Source organism: Grampus griseus, assembly GCF_964374135.1.
Source record: "Grampus griseus genome assembly, chromosome: 5".
Taxonomy (NCBI): domain Eukaryota; kingdom Metazoa; phylum Chordata; class Mammalia; order Artiodactyla; family Delphinidae; genus Grampus; species Grampus griseus.
The window spans coordinates 59,984,793-59,997,334 of NC_138998.1; the positions used below are offsets into that span (position 1 = coordinate 59,984,793).

The following is a 12,542-nucleotide window of genomic DNA, read 5'->3' on the forward strand; positions in this document are numbered from 1 at the left end:
CATACAACAGTTTTAGTTTTTGTTTTTACACCAATAGGATCAAACTCTAGAGTCATCTTCTGCAATTGCTTTTTTCACTAACAGTATGTCTTGAGAGCTCTTTCCTTGCTAGTACCCACGTCTACCTCATTTTTTTATAACAATTGCATAATGTTCCACAGTATGAAGGTACCATAGTTCATTTAATCAGGTACCTCTAAATGGACATTTAAGCTGTAATGGCAAAAGGATGCCAGCAGCATCTTGTGCATGCCTCTAGGTGCACATATGTGTGAGTATGTCTCTGGACAGAGATCTACAGGAGTGTTTGCAGGGCTGGGTGAAAGATATGACATTTTAATCGCTCCTGGTTAATCATCCCTTGAAATGGTGTCACTAATATACATTTCCATCAATAACCTAATTTCTAACCACATTAACCAACACTGAATATTATCCATCTTTTAAATTATTGATAATCTGGAGGATGATAAAAAGGTTTAAAGCATTTAAAGCATAGAAGTAACATGAAAAAATCTGATTTTTAAGCTATCAGTCTGGCTGAAGTGTAGAAAATATTGTGGGAGGGGGTCAAGGGTAAAGTAGGGAGACCACATACAAGGCTACATACAGCATTTGACCAGGCGAAGATGACAGCGGCTTTGACTTAAGGTGCAGGTGGAAGACGGCGGAAAGAAGTGGAAAGAAATGTTTGAGAAGCAGAATTAACAGCAATTGGAGATTGTCTAGATGGGGAAGGGGGAAGGATGTAGAGACAGGAGGAAGATAGGAGATATTCAAAGACTTCCAGATCTCTGGCATTATTATTTTTATGAGCGATGGTGTTGCCACCTACTGGGTTAGGGAAGTCTGCAAGAAAAGCATGCTCAGTACAGATGAAAGGTGATGAGTTCAATTTCAGACATACTGATTTGGTGCCCATGCAGGTGGAGGTGTTGAGTGGGAGGCTGGATAGACATGTATCATGTTCAAAAGAAAGTCTGGGCTAGAAATAGACATTTGGAAGTTTTTAGCAAAGCCACAGGACTTGATGATATGATCTAGAGTGACAGTATACAGTGAGAAAAGAAGAAAATGGAAGATTCTTAACAGGGGAGAGGAGAAGGACTCCACAGCACAGGAAGACAACTAGCCTTGGATGGGAAGAGGACAGATGCAGATGCAGCAAGCAGATTCTGTGGCAGGAAGCTCAATTCTACATCCTCTGTGACTCAAGATCATCTGCTGAGAATAGGTGGTAGAGGGAGAGTCAGAGGTTGGAATGGAGCAAAACTGGTTTGAGATAGTCCCCGCACAGAATTCAAGGGAAAAGTGGCAGTGTGGAAAGCCCAGGTGAAGCTGGTTATAATTTTACAGTTAAGTAAAGGCTCAGAAACATTAAATGACTTGTCTAAGATCCCTTGGCCAGTAACTGGTAGTTGCTAAGACTGACCTCGATCCTTCTCCTGGTACATCAGGGATCTGGATGTGCGCCACTGACAGTGTGATCTGTGGGTCAGCCACCTTCTCTGAGCCGTTTTAACCAATCCTTGATGAGACAGGACCTTGCCTAGAAGTCACTAGGCACACAGTGTAGTTCCACTGGTGTTACGTTTGGAAAAGGTTCCCAAGATAAATTTTTAGTGAGCAGTTTGAACTTACCTACTTAGACACTGTTAATACTAGCAAATATAAACCGTCAACAAAGAAGTAAAATACTGACACAATAAACAAATACAATCACTTACAAAATTTGACTTCCAGTCTTTAACAACGTACCATGTCAACATGCATGGAATTCCTGTCGGCCTCACTATAAACAGCCACAGACTGTACACCCATTTTTTTGGCTGTTCGTATCACCCTGCAGGCAATTTCTCCTCTGTTTGCAATGAGGACCTTGGTAATGTTTCGTCCTGTTTAAAATACCATGAAAACCATATACAAATGTTACTGGGGAATTAAGGAATGAGAATGCAAAATATAGTTGTCCCTCAGTATCCATGGTGGACTGGTTCCAGGACCCCTGCAGACACCAAAACCCACAGATGCATAAATACTAATACTATATAAAACAGTGTAGTATTTGCATATAACCTACCCATGCCCTCCAGTTTACTTCAAATCATCTCTAGATTACTTATAATACCTAATATAATATAAATGCTACAGGGACTTCCCTGATGGCACAGTGGTTAAGAATCTCCCTGCCAATGTAGGGGACATGGGTTCGAGCCCTGGTCCGGGAAGATCTCACATGCTGCATGCACCACAACTACTGAGCCTGTGCTCTAGAGCTCGCAAGCCACAACTACTCAGTCCATGTGCCACAACTACTGAAGCCTGTATGCCTAGAGCCCATGCTCCGCAACAAAGAGAAGCCACTGCAATGAGAAGCCCACGTGCCGCAAGGAAGAGTAGCCCCTGCTCGCCGCAACTGGAGAAAGCCCGCGCACAGCAATGAAGACCCAACGCAGCCAAAAATAAATAAATAAATTAATTAATTTTTAAAAAATGCTACATGAACAGTTGTAAGTACAATGTAAATGCTATATAAATAGTTGCCGGTGCATAGCAAGTTCAAGATTTGCTTTGGCAACTTCCTGGAATTTTCAAATATTTTTGATCCTTGGCTGGTTGAACCTGCAGATGCGGGACCTATGGATACTAGAGGGGCAAATGTAAATATTCTATGATATTAACTAGGTTATAAACATTTGTTTTGGTAAAATCAGCATAACAAAGCCTCAAATAACCATTTTAGCTAATATCAGTGCATTTCTTTTCAATGTCCAATATTTGTAGATGTTGCTACTTGTGTAGGGTAAAGTTAGACCTTTGCAGAGATAGGGTCACTTTAACTTATAGTGTCTCTATTGTCTTTATTGCAGATTGTCTCTCTGGGTAAACCAAGTTATCTTCTTTGCCTTTCCTTTTTTTTTTTTTTTGTTTGCTTTGGCTGCACCAGGTTTAGCTACGGGACTCAGGATCTTTGTTGTGGCATGCGGGATCCTTTGTTGCGATGTGCGAGATCTTTAGGTGCAGCGTGCGCACTCTTAGCTGTGGCATGCATGTAGGATCTAGCTCCCGGACCAGGGATCAAACCCAGGCCCCCTGTATTGGGAGTGTGGAGCCTTAACCACTGGACCACCAGGGAGGTACCCCCTCATTGTGGGTTGTTTTTTTTTTAACATCTTTATTGGAGTATAATTGCTTTACAATGGTGTGTTAGTTTCTGCTGCCTTTCCATTTTGACCTCGATTAGAATCAATGCCAGTGCGATCAGATCAGGGAGAGCTGTTAATAAGCCTTTAGAAGTCATGAAATTCAAGATACTCTTATTAACATAAATTCTTACTCAGCTTTTTCAATTTAAAATAAAAAGATGCTTTGTTATGTCAAAGATCAAATTACAATAGCTAAAAAAAAAGCAGTTAATAATAACTAAATTTTAATACCTATTTTCTATGCCCCAGGTCCTCTGCTAAACACTCAGCTTGGACTTAAATCCTCACAATCATCATATGAAGTAGAGGCTATTATTATTATCTCAATTTTAAAAATGAAGATATTAAGATTGAAAGAGATACTGCTTTCCTGAAATCACAGAGCTAAAAAAAATGGTAGCTCCAGGATTTGAACCCAGGTTAGCTTCACTCCAGAATGTGAGCTCTTCATCACTCTGCTCCACTGCCTCTATCCCTCTGTACACAGGGGTATGTGGTTCTTGCAATATAAATGAATACTGCACCAGTTCACTGGCATCAGTGTCATATGACATGTTATTGTATTAATAAATAAAATACACTTCCATCATCACACATGAAATAAATGTTTTTGACAGTTTATAATATTTATTTTTCTCAAAAAATAAAGTTTTATATAATTTTAAAGTATGTTTTTTGGGACTTCCCTCGTGGTCCAGTGGTTAAGAATCGGTCTTACAATGCAGGGGACACCAGTTCGATCCCTGGTCGGGGAACTAAGATTCCACATGACACGGGTCAACTAAGCCCGTGCGCCACAACTGCTGAGCCTGTGTGCTCTGCAGCCCGTGCGACACAACTAGAGAGAAGCCTGTGCACAACAACAAAGAGCCCACACGCCGCAATGAAGGATCCTGCGTGCCGCAACTAAGACCCGACACAGCCAAAAAATAAATATTTTTTTAAAAAGAGAAAAAGCTCAGCATCGTTATAAAAAACAAACAAGCAACAAACAAAAAACTATGTTTTTCAACAGGGATCTATAGAACCCAAGCTGTCACAAGGGGTGCTAGGGTGAAGCATGCATGTATATGTTGGAGGAGGGGGCTACACTCAGTCAACCGGAAGTTACACTTTTAAATGTTTACAGTTGGGAACTCCAGGTAACACTTTTTTTGAAATAAAAAAAAAATTCCTGCTACTTGAAAGAACTGTTTTCAAGCACTGATTTAGACCATCATATTTATGCTTTTTCAATTCAATACACTAAAGAGGGTCAAACAAATAACAACATAAACATAAAATGTCCTTAACTATTTACCTATATAGACTCAAAAGCAAGAGAGATTTAACATAAGAGGTGAAAACCATTGACTCAATACTAAGAAAGTAATCATGAAAATTCAAAACTTTAAAAGTATATAAAAACTAATTCTATTATGCACACATTAAATAATTAAACATTTCCCTTTCTTACTTCATAAGCTGAAACAAGGCCAGATCGAAGAGGGTGTCAGTACCTGTGGTAGTTGCATACTTCATGGCTCTTTGCTTCCAAGTCCATCCCCTATAAAATGAATCCAAATGGAATTATGATTAAACAGGATATGTAAGATCTGTCATTGTTCTCTCAAAAGAATCTCAATTTTTAAAAACTTGCAACTAAGTCTAGATATGACTTTAGTTACATTTAAACCTTAAGCCTACAGAGTGATTCAATAAGATTTACTTTGTGGGAAGAAAACGAATCTAGAAATCAAAAGTTACGGTTCTGGCTGTTCTCCCTGGTACTAAGTGTCCTTGAGCAGATCACCTAACCGGCTCATTCCTGAGGCTGGCAAATGACCACGGAGTTAGAAACAATTAGAAAGCCAAGGTACTTCAAGATCATCCAGTTCAGCTTGTTTTCAAACTTTTTTCACCAGAACCCAAAGTAAAAACTATGTTTGACTTCACAAGCCAGTACACACACAGAAGTTTCATGAAAGAAAATTTCCCCTATGTTTCGATAGTTCCTGTTCTATTCCATTTTATTAAATAAAATGTCCTGGGAAGACCCACAGCTTTGGTACTTGAGTTCCACAAGATGGTTTTCTCAGGAGGCTACTGCTTTCCCACATCTTTCCAATCAACTGACCTCGCTTTCTTGATCTTCAATGGGGAGGTGGGGAATCACAGCATCTTCCCATCACAATCTTCAGATACGCTTACCAATAAGATTCAAGGCCTGTCTTGGGCAATGTGTCTATAAAATGGCTGCTTGTTGGTAAATCCAGCTTAAGACTTTGATTCAGTTTTAAGGACACTGCTGAACTAAAGTTTTCTTCTGCCATTTTCCAGTGAAAACCAAGAGACAACCACCTCCCCCACACACCACTTAACTATAATCTTCTATCCCAGCAACGTTCTGATTGGTCTATTCCATTTTCCACCATTATCTACACTACAATTTAAAATGGCTTAAAAAACATTAAGAAGTTGCTTCCATGCGATTATTCCATCCTGATTCAAGAATTTCTATACCAGTTTCTCCTCGTTTTTAAAATTCCACCACTAGACTAGATTTCTTTGCTGAGTTACTACAAAATCATGACACAAAGACATGTAAACACCCTATATACTGATAAGATTTTAATTCTACATGCCATTAACAACTCTAACATTTTCCAGGGTGACAACCACTTGAGAATGGTTCTATACATAATAGCTAAGATTTGAGAGGGAGAGGGAAGTGAGAGAAAATGGGTCTGTGTAATATCCTGAAGAGCCCTGGAAACCTAAGAAAAGAAAAATCAGGAGAAAAAGAAGAGCACTAACATTGGTTTCATCAACTGTCATATTTTGCTCTGGGGCTAGTCCTACAATTAAGTAACTGAAAATCTACATCCATAACAATAACTTTTGGACAATAAAAGCAATAAAAAAAAACTTAAGACAGGGCTTCCCTGGTGGCGCAGTGGTTGAGAGTCCGCCTGCCGATGCAGGGGACTCGGGTTCGTGCCCCGGTCCGGGAGGATCCCACATGTTGCGGAGCGGCTGGCCCCGTGAGCCATGGCTGCTGAGCCTGCGCGTCCGGAGCCTGTGCTCCGCAACGGGAGAGGCCACAACAGTGAGAGGCCCGCATACCGCAAAAAAAAAAAAAAAAAAAAAAAAAAAAACTTAAGACAAATCATTGAGTCTGCAAAGGCTACATCTATGGATTGATTCATATGCATCAGATTCTGTTTAAGCCTCTTTACATTAATATTAATTCATTTAATTCGCACAGTCTAAGGCACTAATATTATCTCTTCTAGGGATAGTATCATCACCTCCTCCTAGGTAAAGAAATTGAAGCACTGAGGATAGTAAGTAACTTTCTCAAGGTTACTCACACACCCAGAGTAGCAAAGCTGAGACCCCTGCCTTCTGAGTGCAGAGTCTGTGCCCTTCAGCACTAAGCTATACTGTGTTTCCAGAATGATGGAGGAGGAGGGAAGAGAAGGCAAAGGAAGCTAAAGAAGCTTGCTACCTGGAAACCTGAGGGTGTCTTCACTGCCAGTAATTGTCTCCGAAGCTTAAAATCTGAAACTGATCTGGAGTCAGGTTAGTTAGAGTGAGCCATCTGATAGCTTTGTTCAAATGTGTGTACAAAGCTGTTGACAAAACCTCTCAGCTCTCCGGAGACAAATTTGCTTTTGTTAACTTGATTCATTTCAGCAAAGGGAAAGAACTCCAAGAGTCTTTAGCATCCTGGGGCCATTTCTTACCACTAGTATAAACTAGGGCAAGTCTTTGACCCCTTCGGACTTCACCAGAAGCGGGATCATAACAACGCTCCCCGAAGAGGGAATGCAGTGAAAAACACAGTGTTAATGATTAGGAGCTGTACAAGCGTTATCCTCGCCCCTATGGCGAGGGGAGCATGGAGACGGCAGGCTCAGCTCCACCCCTCTCCCACGCCACAAAATTGGACAGAATGCTGAAGGCTGGATGTGTGGAAGGGAGAAGAAAGTGTGTGTCTCCCTCCCGATGCCGAGACTGAAAGCAGAACGTCCCCCGGCCTGGGCTGGAGTTTTTCTTCCGTCCTCCCCTCCTCCCTCTCTATCCTCGGTCCCTCCGCGCCTCTCACACGCCGCACGAGTCCATTCACCCCGGGCCCCGACACTGATCCACCGCCCCTCCACCCGCCGTTACCTCGGCGGCAGCAGCAAACTTGGGACTCGCTGCCATCGGTTCCTCTCCGCCGCCACCAGCACGACCGACAACGCAGAGGCCGCCGCCATGTCCCTGCAGCCCCGTCACTCTCCGACGCTTAGACACAGCAGCTGTGCTGTGTCCCACTCACTGCAAAACCTTGCCTCCGCTCTGCAAGCCTGTTGTCCTCCGCCGGCCACCGTCGAGGTCAGAGCCAAGCAATAGGTGAACCGAAGGGGTGGTGGGGGCGTCTCCACCATAACCAATCAAAGAACAGAGCAGGGCTTGGGTGACGGCGATTGGCCAGTCTGTCCGCGTGCCGCGGGGGTGCGGTTCCCGCTCCCTCCTCCCCTTGCGCCAACCAGAGGAGGGGTCGGCTGTGTCCTCAGCCTTCCTTGGACTCGGATCGCTGTTTCTTCCCTAGGCCCTCGGCGTTCCTTCGTTCTGGAACCCTGCTCCTGACCATTATCATTAAAGCCGCAAGGAAGTGGGCGAGGCAGAGTCATGGGGAAAAAGTCTAATGGAGTGGAGAGCTAGATAAAATTCTCTAGTGATCTCAAGAATGGATAAAATAAAATAAATAACTAAAATTAAATTTAAAACCACCCTGAGCTTTTAAAAAAGTGTTTTAACGGACTGTTGAGGAAAAGAGGAAGTCAAAACCGAATTGCAGAATATCTAGAAAACAAAAGTACTGAAAACACTACATATAGATGCTTATTTGATTTAACTAAAGCCGGGCTTATAGGAAAATTATAGTGAACGTAAAACTAATCATCTAATTTAAGGGTTAGAAAAAAATACATAAATAAAGCATAATAAAGTAGTAAAGATTTTTAAAAAAGAAATAAATGAATTAAGAAAACTAATATCGAAGCACTAATAAGTCCAGGAGTTCAGAAAATAAATCAATAAAAAAAATAGTAACTAATCTAATCAGAAGTAAAGGGGAGAAATGCTCACTTGCTATGATTAAAAAGAAAAAAAAAAGGTAAGTGGGGAAAAGGTGCAGGTATAGGAAAAAATTATAAATTTGTAAGAGACTATTTTGCTCAACTTTAAGCAAATAAACTTTGAAAACCTGGATGAAATGGATGCTGTTCAAGATAAGAAAATACAGTTTACCCAAATAGATCCTGAGATAGAAAATCTAATTAAACCATTACCACAGAAGAACAAGAGAATATTATCAAAGACCTATCGTTCCTACTGCCTTTATTTCCACCTTCACCTCCATCCCCAAAGCACATGACTCACCTTGTTTCACAAGGAAACTCCACCAAAATAGTAAATACTAGTTGACCCCAATGCTATTAATTCTGACCCAGAGCACAGAAAAAATTGGAAGTCCTCCAAAATCTTAATGAGGTGAGCATAACATTGGTACCAAAATCTAACAAAGATAGCACACACACACACACACACACACACACACACACAACTATAGTCCAATTTCTTCACTTATGAATATTAATGGAAAAATCCCAACTATATTACTAACTAAAGTATCTGGTAGCATATGGAAAGAGTAATACACCATGATTAAGGTTTATTACAGAAATGTAAGAAGATTCAATATTAATATAACTAATTAATCTTATTAATAGTTTAAAAGAGAAAAGATTGTATCATGTTCATAGATGCTTAATAGGTCTTTGATAAAATTCAACATTCATTCTAGATTTTAAGACTCAATAATTCAAGAGTGGTATTGAGACAAGTGGCAAGCCCTCTGGGGGGAAAAAAAGTTGAATCCCTACTCACTCCTCATACCTAACACTAAAATAAGTTCCAAATGGTTAAAAGATTAAATATAAAAGATGAAATCAGGGCTTCCCTGGTGGCGCAGTGGTTGAGAGTCTGCCTGCCGATGCAGGGGACACAGGTTCATGCCCTGGTCCGGGAAGATCCCACATGCAGCAGAGCGCCTGGGCCCGTGAGCCACGGCCGCTGAGCCTGCGCGTCCGGAGCCTGTACTCCGCAACGGGAGAGGTCACAACAGTAAGAGTCCCGCGTACAGCAAGAAAAAAAAAAAAAAAAGATGAAATCATAAGAGTGCTAGAATATATCATAGGATATCTTAAAGAAGGAAAGGTTTTTCTAAGTGTAACACAATACTCAGAAACTATAACAGAAAAAGAATTGATAAATTCAACTACATAATTTTTTTTGAAAATCTGCACAACTAAACATATATATAGAAAAAAAGTAAACTAGGAATAATTTTATAACTTATCACAGATGAAGGTCTACTTTCCTTAATATATAAATAACTCCTACAAGTCAATAAGAAAAAATATCTATAATGCAAGAGAAAAGCTTCAAAGAATATGAAGAGACCAAGGGAACAGAATAGAGAGCCCAGAAGTAAACCCACGCATATATGATAAACTAAGCTTTGACAAGGGTGCCAAGTGCACCCAATGGGGAAAGAATAGTCCTTTCAATAAGTACTGTTGGGAAAACTAGACATCCACATACAAAAGAATGAAACTGGACCCTGCCTTACACCACTAGAAGAAAACATAGGGAAAATGCTTCTTGACATTGGTTTTTTATTTTTTAGATATGACACCAAAAGCAAAGGTAAAAAACGCAAAAATAAAGTTGGGACAACATCAAGCTAAAAAGTTTCATCAGCAAAGGAAACAATCAACAAATGAAAAGGGAATCTGCTGAATAGGAGAAAATATTTACAAACCATATGTCTGACAAGGGGTTAATATCTAAAATGTAGAGAGACTTTATATAACTCAATAGCAAAAAACAAATAACCCAATTAAAAATGGGCAAAGGACCCAAATAGACATTTTCCCAAAGAAGACATACAAACAGCTAACACCTACATGAAAAGGTGCTCAACACCACTAGTCATCAGGGAAATGCAAATCAAAACCACAATGAGATATCACCTGTTAGGATGGCTATTATCAAAAAGACAAAAGATAACAAGTGTTGGTGTGGATGTGGAGGAAAGGGAACCCTTGAACACTGTTGGTGGGAATGTAAATTGGACAGTCATTATGGAAAACATCATTATTCAGAGTCCTCAGAAAATTAAAAATAGAACTACCATATGATTCAGCAATCCCACTTCTGGACATATATCTGAAGGAAACAAAATCAGTATCTTGAAGAGATATATGCATTACCACCTTTATTGCTGCATTATTCACAGGAGCCAAGATATAGAAACAACATAAGTATCTGTTGACTGAATGAATGAATGAAGATTATACACACACAAACACACCACAGTGGAATATAATTCAACCATGAGAAAGAAATCCTGCCATTTGCAACAACGTGGATGAACCTGGAGGACATTATGCTAAGTGAAATGAGCCAGATTAAGATAAATACTGTATGATCTCACTTATATTTGGAATTAAAAAAAAAAGTCAAACATATAGAAACAGAGAGTAAAATGGTGGTTACCAGGAGCTGAGGGGTGGGGGAAAAAGGGGAAATGCTGGTCAAAGGGAACAAACTTTCATTTATAAGATGAATAAGTTCTGGGGATCTAATGTATAGCATGGTGACTCTAATTATGATACTGTATTGTATATTTGACATTTGTTAAGAGAGTAGATCTTAAGTATTCTCATCACCTGACTGTGGTAATAATTTCACAATGTATACATATACCAACTCATCACATTGTACATGTTAAATATATACAATTTTGCTTGTCAGTTATACCTCAATAAAGTTAAGGGGGAAACTAACAAGTATAAAGAAAAAAAAAGAATATGAGGAGTTCACAGAATAGGAAATGTAAATAAATGTAAAAGGCACTTGACCTTATTACAAATCAAAGAAATACAAATTAAAACTATAGGGCTTCCCTGGTGGCACAGTGGTTAAGAATCCACCTGCCAATGCAGGGGACACGGGTTCGAGCCCTGGTCCGGGAAGATCCCACATGCCGCGGAGCAACTAAGCCCGTGCGCCACAACTACTGAGCCTGTGCTCTAGAGCCCATGAGCCACAACTACTGAGCCCTCACGCCACAAATACTGAAGCCCATGCACCTAGAGCCCGTGCTCCGCAACAAGAGAAGCCATCGCAATGAGAAGCCCGCGCACTGCAATGAAGAGTAGCCCCCTGCTCGCCGCAAATAGAGAAAACCCACGCGCAGCAATGAAGACCCAATGCAGCCAAAAATAAATAAATAAAAAAATAAATTTATAAAAAAAAAATAAAACTATAATGATATACCATGTTTCACCTGTCACATTAGCATATATCAAAAGTTTAATAACACTGTAATTAGTTAGGGGCATGAGAGTGTTATCATTATTGAGTGAAAATTGGTACAACCATTATGCAGAGTACTTTGGTAATAGTTATCAAAATTGCAAATTCACAAAGTTTTGAAACTAGCAAAGCTATCTCTTAGAAATCACCCAAGATATACTCACAGATATTTGAAATGATGCCTGATTAAGGAAACTTATTGTTTCATTGTTGGAAATAACGAACTAATTAAAAGAGACTGGTTAAATAAATGTACATTTATTTGGATTTAATGGATATTTATATATTTAATGGATTACTGTGCAGCCACTAAAAAAAGAATGAGACAGCACTATATGTACTCATATATTAAGATTCATTGATGAGTGAAAAAAGTAATGTGCAGAACTGTGGTTATTATTTTATCATTTGTGTAAAAATAGGAGAAAGACAAAACATACATGCTTATGTATGTAGCAATAGCCTCTGGGAAAGAAAAGTTATTGGCTCCAAGACAGGGACAGGATAGCAGGATGGTGACAGCTTTTTATTATACACCCTTTTACATACTTTGGATTTGTTTTGACATAACTTCAGACTTACAGAAAAGCTACAAGAATAGTACCCTTCACCTATAAATCCCAAGTGTTTATATTTTACCACATTTGCTTTATCTTTTGCTCTCCGTGTACCTACACACACACACACACACACACATACACACACACACACTCATATACTCATACTTTTTTTTCTGAACCATTTGCAAGTAAGTTGCAGACATGATGCCCTTTTTTTACTCCTAACTACTTTAATGTGTATTTCCTAAAACAAACAGATTCTCTTACCTATACATGCTCTCTGAACCTGTTTGGGCTTGATCCTGGATGTACCATTTCCATCTTGCAATTGATTACTGTTAGACCCATCCAGCTTCCTTAC

General features: G+C 39.8%; 1 protein-coding gene across 1 annotated transcript in view; it reads right to left on the reverse strand.

The window, feature by feature from the left end:
* The window catches only part of MCCC1 (methylcrotonyl-CoA carboxylase subunit 1), a 64,000-nt gene extending 56,457 nt beyond the window's left edge, over nucleotides 1–7,543 (reverse strand). Inside the window, exons 1-3 of the mRNA XM_082655630.1 lie at nucleotides 7,362–7,543; nucleotides 4,706–4,752; nucleotides 1,759–1,895 (exon numbers count right to left, since the gene is read on the reverse strand). Of these exons, the coding sequence (XP_082511756.1) occupies nucleotides 1,759–1,895; nucleotides 4,706–4,752; nucleotides 7,362–7,450 (273 nt within the window). The 5' untranslated portion in view covers nucleotides 7,451–7,543. The remainder of the gene's footprint in view (nucleotides 1–1,758; nucleotides 1,896–4,705; nucleotides 4,753–7,361) is intronic.
* Nucleotides 7,544–12,542: the final 4,999 nt, after the last annotated feature.